The following is a 15,030-nucleotide window of genomic DNA, read 5'->3' on the forward strand; positions in this document are numbered from 1 at the left end:
ATATAACTCTTTGTATTAAATATGTTTGGAATGGACACCTTGATCCGATGCTCATAGTGAATGTTTTCTTCTCTACACAGCCTACAACTCCAAAATACAGCCAGAGTATAAGCTAGTACAAAGGTGGCAGTTGGTTCATTTGCAGCTTTTGGGTTTCTGGGGGGTTTTTTGAGCCCTTTGTTGCTTGAAGTACCTGCCTATTGCATTTCTTCTCCTTTTCTTTTCTGATCCCTTAATTAATCAGATGCAGTGATTAAAAAATAGGGAAGTTCAATGATTAAGCTGTCTACGTTCCCTAAGCCTATGTTAGAAGTTTTGTATCAACACTCAGTCAATTTTGAAAATGTGCAGTAGATTTAATGCTGAGGGTGTGGGAGGGTGGGGTTTATTTTGTTTCAGGAGGAACAGATAACAGTTCTTGTTTTCTAGTTTGCCTGTTACTTGTAACATGCAAAGATCTAGAATGCTTCAGTTTATAGTAGACCTTTAAATACTTTTTTTAACCTATCCCTGAGTTTTTGGAGTGGTGGGGTACATGAATTGTAAGTACCTTTCAATTAACTTGTCACAAGGCTTTAAATGACTACTTCTTTTGTTCAGTGCACATAATTTGGAACTTAGAATTCACAGGCATCCATTAATCTGGCATTTTTGTAACATTTTCATTGTTTGTTAATTTCAGTGACTTGAGACTATAAATAGTACAGCATGTTAAATGATATTTCTTGTAAAAAAACCCACAAACTTAGCTATTGACCTGTTCTGGTATTTGCTAATCATGCAGTTGTAAGCTGTTCTGCAGTTTTAAACTGAAATTATTCAAAGACCTGCTTTTTATGGTTCCTCGCATCCCAACTCTCCAATATCACTATAAAGTAATGTTGCTAAACACACTACTGAGACCAAGACTGAACTGCTCTTGGAGAATTGTTTAAGAGTTTTTTGTTAGCATATGCCACTTGAGAAGTGTCTTGTCCTCAACTGAGTAGTTCCAAGATTAGACTACCACAGTTTGGGGTTAGGTTTTTTGTTTTCAGGGGTGTTTTTTGTTGGGTTTTTTTTTTTTGAAGTTATATCCATGATCAATATTCCTGGGAGAAAGAGCCCAGATCTGTAATGGTTTGGTTTTTGTAGTGTTTATTGTGGTACGGGAATTATAGTATAGACAGCCAAAGATCTTTAAAGCTGTTGTGAGGATGAGTGGGTGTATGATTGTATCTTTGTAAATGCCACTAAGCTTTATTCATCTATTTGTATACTTTGTCAGGAAATTTAATAAAATAAACTAATACATGTAACCATTTGAACCATGCCTTTTAAATGTAAATATACATGTATGTTTGTTTTCCAAAAAAATCTTTTCTAGGCACTTGTTCTTCCTGCAATTGAAGACTGATATTGTGGAAGGAAGGTAATAAGAATAATCTTAAATTTCTCTATAATTCTTTTTAAAATAAAATTTTGAAAAAAAAAAAAAAGCCTTTTTCTGAGGGTATCATTGCTATAAAAATGCGTCTTGTGAAATATTGCTTTAAAAGAAAAATTGCTAGGAAAAGTTACAATTTTTTACTTAGTTCAGTTATTAAGAACAGCTTAGAAGTCTGTTGTGTATGAGCTGTAGGAGATGCTGTGTGTCTGCAGGTACAACATCAACCTGAGAGATCTTTATGCAAGGCGTGGTGTGCCAGGCATGGTATTCCAAACGTGGGGACCCACTGTCTGCTGTGGTAATCAGGAGGCAGTAGCAAAGGGCAGTTCATGTTATTGTTTCTTGTGATTTCAGGGTTGTATTCCCTATATTGTGGGCACATACCCAGTGATTCCTTTGCCTGTGATTCCTACACGTTTGTACATTTTTTTTAAAACAAGGAAAAATGTGGTCTGAGTATTTGCTGCAAAGTGTAAATTGCTTTTAGGTGTTGGCTTTTTTCTTTTATGGAGTCAGTTTTGGTCATGAGATCAGAGCTGTCTTTGTGCTTGGCATTTGGCTAATTTTAGTGTTTGTGTCTAGTTTTAAATACACCAGACTGCAGCTACTAAAACGATGTCCAGAGGCCCATAAAAATATCTTTTTTTTGCTTTACAGAATAAGCATCCAGCAAGAATATGAGCACGTCCTTTTAGGACTAGTTAACTACCATTCACTTAAGAAGCTGTTACACAGCGACTAGCTTTTAATGTCCAGTCCTACTGTGCTTTGACAAATCAAACTATCAAAAAAGAAATTGGATACTCTTTGAAGATAAAGGAGTCTTCACGTACAAAACTAATTGCGGAGACATTGTTAACAATACATTTATACACTCTTTGTCTAAATTAAAATATTTTCCCTTCTTTCCAGATTGTCATGCCCCATTAATTCTGCTGTTGTCCTGGCATCATATGCAGTACAATGTAAGTAATAACCAATCATTATTTTGTTAATAAATGTATTTGACTGACTACCTTCTCTGCTGTTCAACGCTAAAAAACAAGAAAACTGGAGCAGGGTCAAGTTGGAGGCCTGTAACCAGCGTTGTCCCCCGGGGGTCAATACTCAGCCCAGTCCTGTTCAACATATTCATCAATGACCTGGACGAGGGGACAGAGTGTATCCTCAGCAAGTTGGCTGATGATACCAAACTGGGAGGGCTGGCCGACACTCCAGAGGGCTGTGTCACCGTCCAGCGTGACCTGAACAGGCTGGAGAGCTGGGCAGAGAAGAACCTAATGAGGTTCAACAAGGGCAAGTGTAGGGTCCTGCACCTGGGGAGGAAGAACCCCAGGCACCAATTTAGGTTAGGGATGGATCTTCTGGAAAGCAGTACTGAGGAGAAGGATCTGGGAGTCCTGGTGGATAGCAAACTTTCCATGAGCCAGCAATGTGCCCTTGTTGCCAAGAGGGCCCATGGGATCCTGGGCTGCATAGGGAAGAGTGTGGCCAGTAGGTCGAGGGAGGTCATTTTTCCCCGCTAGTTTGCACTGGTGAGGCTACAACTGGAATACTGCGTCCAGTTCTGGGCTCCCCAGTTCAAGAGAGACAGGGAACTACTGGAGAGCGTCCAGCGTAGGGCAACTAAGATGATTAAGGGATCGGAACATCTCCCTTATGAGGAAAAGCTCAAAGAGCTAGGGCTCTTTAGCCTGGAGAAGAGAAGGCTGAGGGGAGACCTTATCTATGTTTACAAGTACCTAAAGGGTGGGTTGAAGGATGATGGAGCTGGACTCTTTTCAGTGGTTTCCAGTGAGAGGACAAGGGGGCAACGGGCACAAGCTGGAACAGAGGAAGTTCCATTTAAATATGAGGAGAAACTTCTTTACGGTGAGGGTGACAGGGCACTGGAACAGGCTGCCCAGGGAGGTAATGGAGTCCCCTTCTCTGGAGATTTTTCAAGACCCACCTTGATGCAGTCCTGAGTAATGTGCTCTAGTCAATCCTGCTTTAGCAGGGGAGTTGGACTAGATGATCTCTAGAGGTCCCTTCCAACTCTGACAATTCCGTGATTCGGTGATTTCTTTTCTTCTCTATTTGTGTGGAATATTCAAAATGCTACAGGCGATGCTTTGTAAAGAAGGTGCAGGTTATTAAAGCAACCTTCAGACAGTCTAAATAGAAAAAGCATAATTGTTAGGTCTATCAAAAAAAAGGTTGATGCAAGAGTAACATCATTCTTATTTACCTGTGCTTGTACTGCTGACAAAAAAAGGCAGGTTTTCATTGTCATTGGAAACAAAATAATGAAACTTACTGTGTGTTAAATCGCTACGGGAAAGCATTCCAGGGAAATAAGTGATCATCTAGAGAAGGGGAAGGTAAGCTCATGATTAAGAAACTCCAGTGTTCTTAGGTAATATTTTTTCAGGGAATTTGATTTGTCAGATATTTAAAACTGTCTGGCACTTGCACTAAATTTAAGGTGATGCTGCGTATGAGAACTTACATCCTTTTCATCTGCCTGCAACTGGCAAAAAGAAATTCTAATCATGATATTGGAAAAATATCTTCTGTAGGAGAACTGAAATGGAGTCTGATCCTATGCCTTACAGGCATCCTAAACAGTGAAAAACAGCTGGAGGAAGACCTTTCTCATTAAACAACAACAAAAAAACCCAGCAGGTTGAAGGTTTAGTAGAATTAGTTTATTTGTAAAAGTGATTGTCAGGGGAAAGCATAATAGAATGGTTGTGTAATTATTTGGTTGATATATATTTATCCCATTTCTTTATGGAAAGGCTAGCAAGGTCTGCAGAAATGGTTGAGGTAATTTTTGCTTGAAAGAAGGAATTAAAACATGGTTTTCAAAGGAGAAAGTGCTAAACTGTTGGTGTGTATGAAAATAGATTCATGGCTATGAAATATTCACTTTTAAGTATATAATATGTTGCACCCTTTTATTAAATGGAACTTTAACCACATTCTAGTCATTAGTTCTTATTAAGAATGGTTGAAACCACAAGTTTTCCATAGTAGCTGGGAGTCGCAGTGTTGTGGCCAAAGGAAATGCATTCCTGCTCCTGTATCTGTGGGGCTGAGACACTCTGAACCTTTAGGATTGCTAAATGCAATGTTGCTGACCCAATTGTGCTGAAGCACAAACATTTAAAGGTACACTGAAGAATGCAAGTATCTTATCACAAAGTCAGGCTTAATGGGATTTTTAAATTTTATTATGCCACAGGTAGTGTATCCCAAAGTGATTCCTGTTTCCCCTACAGTTTTATGACTGTTCCCTTTTTCATGCTTTGGATATCTACTAATGCAGTTATTTGTAGTAAAGGAGAACGATAGAAGGTCAGTGAAGATTGTGGAAGGGTGGTACTCTGTTTTAATCTTTCTCTTTCCTGGTGGATTCTGAAATTTCCCATGCACCTGTTTGCCTGGTTTTCCTAACTTGTGATAGTGCTATTATTACTATCTTTTTTGGGGGGGGGAGGTATTAAAAAAAGATGAACTTTTTTTTTTTTTGCTAGCTGATGGTCTTTCTGGTGTTTTTTGTATGATAACTATATTGATTCTCTGCATCAGCAAAGAATGAAACAATTAATAGAAAGATGTGTTCCTGTAAAGGGGAAAAAAAAAGGTTTTGGCTAACAGGTTTTTGCCATTTAATTAAAGATGATGGCATAGAGAAGACCTTCTCAAATTTGAGTGTGTAGGTCTCCTTATCTAGTCACGTTTGCTAGGATTCTTGTCAACTTAAATTGTTTTAAGTAGTTTTCTTCTGGTGTTTTAATTTCTAATCATACTTATTAAGGAGAGTTGAAGTTCTTGGATATGAAGTATCTGCTTATTAAAAAGCAATTTTCTGAAGTTGCCATAGATTGGTTCGAACTGAGATTTTTCTATTACTGCCACTTCTTAGTGGTTTTTGGGCTGCTCTCTCCTTCTGTAACTTCCCTTATATGCAGAAGGGGAAATCATCGTTGTCTGACAACCTTACGGTTATTTATTTAAAAGGTGGAGCAGTTGTCGCTGAGGCAGATGTCTTTCATTGTGCATGAAGTCTGACATTTGATATTTCTGCTCTTGCTTTTTGACTATAGTTTTCACATGTGACAGTTGTATGGTTGACCTTCACAGGCTTTGTCCGAGTTGTGCAAAGGGACAGTTAGCGGTGATGTCTGTTGTGCCACTGGAGTGCTGCTTCTCTGTATTGCCCTTTGCACAGGTGTTTGGGTTCAGCACTGTGATTCTGAAATAAAGCTCTGATAGGTTACTCTGCACCCTTGTGGCACACCCTGTGTTGTCTGGTGCTGCTAAGTTACAGGGGAATGCAAGTGGATGTGAATACTGTGTCTAAATAGCATGTGACTAAACTTGATTACGAATACAGCTCAGGCACTTGAAGAAAAAGTTGTTAGCTTATTATCAGTAGATGTGCTGTGACAGAAATGATCAGTAGATTTTGAAATCCTTTTTTAAGGAGAACTTATTAAGATATGTTTCAAATAGTTTTGTCTGAAGGATACTCTCATGTTGAAAAACCAATATAATAGATCGTACATCTTGGTTTTTACTAGTGTAAAATGGAATGTTGTACAGTCTATAAAATTAAATAAGGGACCTATGCAGTGTGTCTATCACTTTTTTCATTTAAAATGTCACAAAGCTAATTTAGCACCACTTCTTTTCTATCACTTCATGTAGTAAGATCCCATTTCCAGAACAGTATTTAATTGACTAACTACTGGTATGTAAGAGGTCCCTTGGGTTTTGTGGGACTATGCTCTTTGCGCGTAAATCCTTTGCTGGGCTGGGACTTGTATCTGAAGCGCAGCAACAAAGGCAACAAAAGATGTCATGAATACTTCTAATCTTTCTTTTTCCTGAGCATCAGTTGCTCAGTGATTCCTTATGACTGGGATCTTTATCTTACCTCCTGTGATATTATTCCTCTCTCAGCTCTGCCTTGAGAACTAGGAGGCTTCTGTAGCATACTGCTGTCTACCTTTGGGAGTTTGTTCCCAAACTGGTCGCTTGGGATTCAGATGGGCTTTAACCTCTTCTAAGAAAAAGAAGGCTGGTGAGGGTGAGGACTCAAGGAAAGCTGCGCTTAGTATGCAAGTCCCTCAGGAACTAGACATAAGAGTTTGTTAGAATTCTGGGAACACCAGAAGGCTGAGATACCAGAGGAGGAGGTGGGCTGTAAGATTTAGAGGAACATCAACTGTAGCTCCACAGCAGGAGTTGCACCATGTAATTCCCCCATCAAATTTCTTCTTGCCTGACTCTTCTAACTTGCCTTAATTTTAACCCTCTCTCTTTTTATAGAAATTACATTGAAATGTCCTTCCTAATTTAAGGACACATGCCTCTTTTCATAGCTAGCATTTGGGTATTTTTCTCTGTGTGTGCCCCCCACTTATGCCTTTTTGAAGTGAAATAGTACTCAGAAGGACATCATGTAAACTGAGAGATTAGAGATTTACTTAGAGGTCAATCAGGTTCCTGCTACTCTCTGGGGCACCTGTAGCCCTTATGCCCCAGAACCAAAATCAGACCGGATGAACAAAGAACTTTAAGCAGAATTTCCAGTGTTTGAAATTATTTACCAGATGTGTTGAGTAGTCTTAGAATTGTGCATGTCCCTTCTGTTCTTCTGAAGCCTGCAGCAATGCGGTTCAATCACAGGTACCTTTTGTCGTGTCTTACAGTACCTGTCATCAGCAGTACCAGAGTGTTATCTGTGTGATGAAACTCCCAATACAAGAATCTGCTTGGAGAGATTAATTGAAACACGTGCCTGTTTTCTTCCATGTGGTTCACTGTGGTCTAGATTGCTCTTTGCTAGCAGCTCTTCTACGGCTGTCCTCATAGATTATACACAGCAGCTCTCCAGCTGTTTCAGACTCTTTTCCCTTAATTATATTTTACAGTTGCACTATGCAACACAGAGGCCACTTCAGGAGATCATTACTTTACGTATTGTTTGTCTGGTGTTCTTCCACTATGCCACAAACAATTTTTTGAATCTTTAACACTTCAAAACAAAGTACAATGTTGTAATCTCTGGAGTAGAGAACACCAGATTGGGATATTGGCCAGTGCTGGAACTGAAGGAGCTGACTTTCTATAGTGCCTCGTAGACTTGATACTATTCTGTATTTTTAAGGTGGATGGATCCATTAAATATTTTCTGTGAAACATAACTAAAAAGGGGAAAAGAACAGTTACAGGTCCATGTAGTACAGTATTATATTTATGATAATGAATAGTGGTGAATGTTGAGAGACAGCACACATGACAGAAGATCAGAGTAGTTTTAAGATGCATTAGTTCTGCAAGATCTCTTAATATTTTGAGAGTACTGATAACTATTCCCATAAATCTTTTATCCCCATACTTTTTCAAAACGAATACTCCTTGTACTTTGGATTACACTTTACTTTTCTCAATACTTCTGGTTGTGACTGTATGGTTTCTGAAATATGTTGTATCTGAGATGCAGAAATAGCAACTCAGTATACCTTTTGTTTTCTAATTTGTTCCTTCCTTTTCCTTGTGATTTTTCTTTTTGTTGCAGTTTAACTGTGGCTGGGTATTAAGCTGCCGATTTTTAATTTTATTTTTTTTTTCATAAAAGGTATCACAATGACTGACTCAATTTTCTTTCTTGAGTGGTAATAGGTAACTTGGAGACCAATATTGTGTATGTATCTTTGGAAATCTTTTTGGCAAAGGTTCCTTTGTTTTTATTAATGCCTGATTTCTCATTCTGTCTTACCACAAAGTGACCACTTGTCATAAGTGGTCATAAGCAGCTATTTACAGTCATCTCTAGACTGAGCCTTCTTTTTAAATGGCTCTTGAGTGTGAAGTATTATTATCTCCCTTTACAAATAGACTAGTTTTATCCACATGACAGCTAGTTCTACTTGTCCAGTAGGGACATCACTCTTACTCAGTGGTTGAGAGGTTTAGAGTTCATGCTCTTGTCCTTATTTGGATACAGGTTTCACTCGTTGCAACACCTTTCCTTCTTTCAGCATCCACGTATGAGGGTTTTAGTCCTTTTTGGAGTCTCTCTCTAATAACCATTTTCAACATGGTTGTGTTTTGTCTTCACATCTAAATGGATTTTGCTCATTTCAGTGTTCCATTTTAGTCTCTCTTTAATAAGTGTCTACATTTTTATGTTGGTTCTTTGAAACTGAATTCCGCAGTAATTATTTTCTGATTCCAGAAGCATTTTCACACCTGAATACTTTGTAGTTACTGTTGAGAAACAGTAACTGCTTTAGTTTATGCTGTGCAGTGCATCATCTTTCTTCTGTTCTCTATTTGTGCCAAGAAGTGGTCACTTAAAATGTCTAAGCTGATTGAATTGTACAGATTAGGAAGTATCTTTTCTTTTTTATACCTCAGTGTTAATATGAAGATAAATTTATCATTAGCCTTTAATATTATATTTCACTCTCATCTCAGCGTGTCAGTCATTATTGCTGTCCTAATTTGGAGGCCAGTCATGTGACCCTAACTTTTTTTACGTCCTGGATTGTAATTTTGTACCTGAGGATTTTTACTCCTTGATTGAAGTTAAATTAGTTATATAACTCATATGCTAGACATGTTCCGTTGTTTGGTTATTTTCTGTTCCACTGGGAACCTGATCTGCTTATGTAATTGTCCTCTTTTAAAACCAGGCAACTCAGTTCACATTTGTGCTTTATTCACGTCACCTAAAATATCCAATGCTGCAAAAAGTTACAAATTTAATGTCAAACTATTTGTTTATTTTTTTGGTATGTTTGTCAGGTTTTTAGAAAGTTGATATTAAACCTGTTTTCACGGACTAGCTTTTGTAGGTAGTCCTCTGGACCAAATTGTCCATATGATCTATAACTGATTTCCCGTCATGCTTGGCCAATAAGCCATTCATACAGCTATAGTATGCCCTCTGCCTTCTGACATCTGTAGTTACTTGGAGTGCCATATGCAGAAATAGGTTCTGATGCTATTACTTTGTATGCAAATTTTTTTATTATTGCTTACAAGCAAACCCTAGAGAATTGGAGACCAATTTGTTTTCTGTACCTTGAAGGATATCACATAGATGGGAAGTAGAAATCAGTCACCCTTTAAGTTATTCAAAGCTAAAGGCTTATCTTTTCTACTGTTATGTTTTCTGGGGCTGCCTGTGGAAATTGGGCTAGATTGAAATGGTGGTATTTTGGTACTGTTAGCATTCAAAACCAACGACAACAATTTCTAAAACTGGAACTAAGGAATAATTATCTTGGTCATGTAGCAGAAAGCTTGGATGTCAAAAATAACTTCATGTGAGAAAGAACCACAGGCAAATTCAGCTTAGAAGAGGCTTCTTCAAAGTCAGATCAGATTGCTCAGGGCCTGTCAAGTTAAGTTTTGCATTTCCAATTTCCAATCCTGAAATTTCAGTTGTCTGTCATCCTGTTGGTTTGCAACTCAAGAAGACGCTAGCTCTGTCTTTATAACACCCTCTGTTTGGGGCAGTGAAAGGCAAAAATGAGATCAGTGCTGCCTTACCCTAATATATAAGACAACTGACCAATGGTTTCTTGGAAGAAACCACTGAAAAAATGAAGCCTCAGTAACTACTGTAAGAGTTGTTTGCATCAGTTATTTTCCTTCCATATGTGTCAGTTCTTCCCTCTATGAAGTTCTCTTTTTTTTTTTCTTTTTTCCTTTTCTTTTTTTTATTTCCCCTTAATGCAGAAATATATGTGGTACTTGAGCTTCTTTTTCTAGGGAAGATGCGTATGTACCCTTAGAATTCCTATTGAAATCTACCAGTGCTACATGAATACACTTGTTCCTCATCTTCCCTCCCGCTATATCTGAATCTTATAAAAATGTGTATTTTTTTTTTTTTCATTTTAATTAGTCCTTTTCTTTGATGCCTTCCTGCACAGAAGTCTTTCTGCTGCCAGGAGACACAAACAAAAATATATACCTACCACATTGTTCTAATTGAGCAAATTCTTTTTATGACATCTGAAAAAAAAATGGCTTGTTTAGGCTTCAGTAAGACGTAGGCAGTTCAAATCCTGTGTAAACATATATGATCTCAAGAATTTTATTTATTTCCTCTCTCAAGCATTTATAATTTCTTACTGTGTTGAGAGCTTGTAAAACTACCGTTTTGGTAGGTTAACATGGGGACTTCATGGGAACTCCATGGGACTCCATGGGAAATTGTTCTGTGGCTACCTAGCTATTGCATTATTCTTCTACTAAGAGTTATAAAATAAATGTTCTCTATTTATTGAATATGGCCTTCTAAATGAGTGGTCCATCACATTCCCATCTTTAAAGCCTTTCACATTAGATATAGAACTCTAAAATACAGGAATCTGATATTCAAATAACTTATTTTGTTTTTTTTTTTTAATTTCTCCTTGGTTCCATTTTCTTTCATTTTACTCTATATTCATTCTCAGTCATAATGAATCAAAGAGCAACTGTTGACTAGAATGGGAAAGGTAAAAATATGTTTGGGTTTTTTCACTGTAACTTTATTGTCATTGAGTCAGTATCTGCTGTCTTGTGATCAGAGCAGAAACTACGTTAGAAGAAACTCAGATTAGAAATAAGTCTTTAATATTTCCTGCCCCTCTGCTCTCTTCTGGAGAAATCCAGTAAAGAGGTAGAAGCCTTACAGATTTTTCTTCTTACTGGGGTGTTGATATGCCCTAACTCTTTTTTCCTACTTGGATAATTAAATTCTGCACAAGATCATTAGTATTCCAAGATGTCTACCAATCAGCATTCGTAGTTCCTCTTCAACTGTGACAGTTGGCTGGGGAGTTGGAGGAGCAAGTAGTGCTCTAAGCTACTCCCCTTGTTGACATGACCTTAGGTAGCTAGAAGGAAGATGAAAAAAGACCAGAGCAACCTCCATATTTGGAAGATGAGCAAGAAGACTCTACCTCATAATGTATGAAGGAACAGCAGTTGCCCTCTTTAGAGAAGGTAAAACTATGGTAAAAATTTTTTTACCTAATGCAAATAAAATTGAAGTGGACAATTATGTTGTCTTATTCCTGGTAATCTGGTCTCTTCCTGTTGACAAGAATGCAATTCAAGCTACCTGCGACAAACCCTAAAAATGTAGACTGTGTTTCATAGAAAAGATGGGTTGTGTTAATGTCTTATAAAGGAAAGTCTTCAATCAACTACTGTCATCTGTGAAATTGTGTGCTTCATTTTTACACTGTTACTAACATACCTATTTTGTTAAAAAAGTTTTTCTTTTTTGTTTTCATTGTTATTGCCTCAGTCTTGGCAGAGACTTGAACTTTTGTTAATATATAGATATTCCTAAAAATTATTTCAGTTTCTTGTTATATTTCTGGATCTTCTGTCTTTTGTTTGGTTAGCTCTTCAGAGAGGTATTTGACAGAAGTGTTCAAATATGTGTTTTGGCTCTAAGTGTAAATATTTAGTCTTTTGCCAGCCATTTTGCTAACTAATTTAAAATTCAGGCTACCTTTAAAAAGAAGGGGCTAAGCATTTCAGGGACATCTGGATTCAAAATAAATTACCGTTTATCCTTCCACTTTCTTTTTTATTTAAATATTTCCCTTGATGTTGACAACTAGATGGGCAACTATATTAGTTTATGACCAAATTTGCCTGGGAATTATTTTGTATCACAGTGGTTCCATTTTCTAGGCCATAGAAATAATGCTTTTTCAATATGTATGTGGCAAATATTAGTTACACACTGGGTTAAAGATACTCCACAGTTACTGTAGCTGTAAGTTCTGTAGTCCGCAGCTTCCCCCCGCCCCCCAATCAGAATCATTTACATCGATCTTTCATACTTTGCTTTTTCTGGAAAATAATGGTAATAATACTCTTCCTAAAAGTATGCTCTTTGATTTAGTTGAGGGGCATTCTATGCTGAATTGTTTGCAGTCTATACAAGTACTTTCTTTTATGTTAATTTAGGAGTAATACAAATAGCTTCTGGGAAGCTTTAATGCTTTATAATAACTGTTTCATGCTCCTTAAGGAAAAAGCAGCTTAGTACAGGTTCTAGTGATTTGCTTAAACAAACCATCATTTTTGGGGGGTTTAATCTCTTCAACTACTTTATGAAAACATGGATTTCATGAAATATGGGGTTTTGAATTACTTGCTTAATTGAAACTAGGTAAATTTGTGGCAAATGGGCAAATACTTTATTTGAAGCAGTCTCCCTGCAGCCCCAAAACCTTCCATCTTTATAACAAGTAAAAGGTTTGTGTATGTTTTCCAGGATACAAACTTATGCTGACCTAGGTTTTAAAGAAAACTTTCATTTCTTTTCCACCAACCATACCACCAACTGTGGATAAGAATTATCTTTTATCTAGTAACTATTTAAGAGTATTTACTAATTAGTATCATTTTTGAAGGGATAAAACTTTTCTTTAAGTTTGGCTGTAAGCATGTATTTACTTCTGGTAGAAGCTTGGTAATGTTATATGTAAAACAGCAGTTATTTCTTATGCTTTATTAAGTAACTCATGTTCAGCTGAGGCAATATTAACAATTGAGTTGTTAAGACAGAGCCACAGTTGGTAGTTTGAACAATTTTTACCTGACAGTTTGAAAAGTAGAGACTTCCTAAGTGACAGATCTTATTGAGGACTTCTGATATTTTATAGTCAAGTAAATGTAAATCAACTTGATTTCATTTGTCATCTCTTACTGAAGTAATTTGGTTTCCTCTAATGTTGCAGTACTGCATGTCTGTGCTATTGTGGTATTTAATGCCTGGTATTACAGCTTGTGATGCAAAAGTGGGTCTATATAAGTAACTAAATAAAGTACTGAGTTATTCACTGCCTGAGATTATAATTATGGTAAGAATTTATTGGAAAAAAAAAAAAAAATCTGTTTTCACTTATGCCATACAAATCCCTGTGTTCACTTCTAGCCTGTTGGGAAATAATTTGAAATGCCTGCATTTCCCCATGTGTATGTGTTTTAATGAGGAGAATGAATTCCTTCTAAATAATAATCAATTAACTATGAAAACTGTGTATATGTTTCTTGTTTCCTAACAGCACAACTTGGAGACTATAATACTTCAGTACATCATTCAGGATATCTGTCAAATTACAACTTTATACCAGAGCAGAACAAAGATTTTCTTACCAAAGTAGAATCGCTACATGAGCAACACAGGTAACATTCACTTTTAGTTCTCTCTCACCTCTTGAGTTTTTAAAGAAAAAAAATGAAGCCAAAAGGAAGACTCAAGTTCTTAGTAGTTTCAATATGACAGTTTTATTTCATATAGTTTCTATTAAATGAAATATTTGGTTTTATCATGTAGGTGGTAGACTAATCATGTTCCGAATATGATGCCAATGTGTTAAAATGTTTGAAGTTCTATCTATAACAACCAGTAGATCGGTTTGCATTATACATTATTAATGGCCACCATCTAGAATGCTGTACTAAAGTTTGGGGGGTTTTTTTGGATCAAGAACATTTGACCACTTTTCAAATCCTATAGGTCTTCTTTTGTCTACCTATGGGGAACCCCCGCCATGAAACACTTCATTTAACATTGCGTTTTCTCTCCACTCTCCTGAGTGTAATGTAAAGGCTACAACAGATTATTCCAGTCAGTCTGCTGCTAATTACTCTTTCTGACCCCGCTGATTTGTTTCTTGTAAGACTGCAGCTTTAGAATTAGTGGTGTTGATCAGATACTCACAGGCTGAATGCAAATATGCCTACGTAAAAAATAATCTGTGAGCATTTGAGCAAATGAAATCCAAATCTCTATGGACTTTTTCTCTCTGTCTGTATCTTTCCTGCAGCAGACCTAGTTACCCACTCTGCCAGTTTCTTTGATTTATACCCTGAAATATCTCCATTTTCACACACACACACCCCCCGTGATATTCCTCGACTTTTTTTGTCATCTTTTAGTACTCTCCCTCTTGTTTCCTTACTGCTAGTGGGTGTAATGAGTAGTTCTGAACTTCATGTGTGCTGCCTAGCAGTCCAAAACATGCATGTTGCTTATTCGTTTATGGAGTGAAAGAGAGGTAACCACTGAACTTTAACTGCAACCACTCCCTCTGTGTAGGTGCTAATCTGGACTGCTTTCCTAGCAGTTCATGTTCAGGAACACAACAGCTGAGGCCTCTACTCCTTCCAAATTAATTTGCAGTTTCCAGTAGGCTAAAAATTTTTTTACAGGAGGACTTGTAGACAGGCATGAATAAATCTGTTTGTCTTTAGGAAGCAATCATCTTGGAGACCACTGAGGGAAGATTCTGAAGTCTTGAAGTGGTTGGGTTGAACTTCTGTATTTAGTGCTATCATAACCAGAGGTATAAAATCATTTACGTCCTGCAGAGAAAAGACTAGAAGTTACTATTCGTCTAGATGGGTGGGGCCTGATGGAAAGACTCCTTTCTTTTCTGGGTCCTTTCAGTGAAATTGATGCTTTCATTGAGTCTTTTTGGTAGACTGAAGCCTTGATGACTGAGAAGCTTAACTGCTGTATTTGAATTCAGGTAGGTGGTGGTAATGAAGTTGTGAATAAAAATACTTGAGTAGAC

The 15,030-nt window shown here is 37.2% G+C and overlaps 1 protein-coding gene across 4 annotated transcripts in view; it reads left to right on the top strand.

The window, feature by feature from the left end:
• PTPN3 (protein tyrosine phosphatase non-receptor type 3) overlaps positions 1-15,030 on the top strand; it is a 95,778-nt gene that overhangs the window by 11,819 nt on the left and 68,929 nt on the right. For 2 of the 4 annotated variants that reach the window (XM_074146115.1, XM_074146116.1), the window contains exons 5-7: positions 1,367-1,411; positions 2,342-2,394; positions 13,516-13,636. In XM_074146115.1, the coding sequence (XP_074002216.1) occupies positions 1,367-1,411; positions 2,342-2,394; positions 13,516-13,636 (219 nt within the window). Of the gene's footprint in view, positions 1-1,366; positions 1,412-2,341; positions 2,395-8,359; positions 8,388-8,721; positions 8,737-13,515; positions 13,637-15,030 lie in introns of those variants that run through there. The other 2 variants (XM_074146117.1, XM_074146118.1) reach the window with 1 other exon arrangement.

The sequence above is a fragment of the Numenius arquata genome, chromosome 4 (assembly GCF_964106895.1).
Source record: "Numenius arquata chromosome 4, bNumArq3.hap1.1, whole genome shotgun sequence".
In the NCBI taxonomy this organism is placed as follows: Eukaryota; Metazoa; Chordata; class Aves; order Charadriiformes; family Scolopacidae; genus Numenius; species Numenius arquata.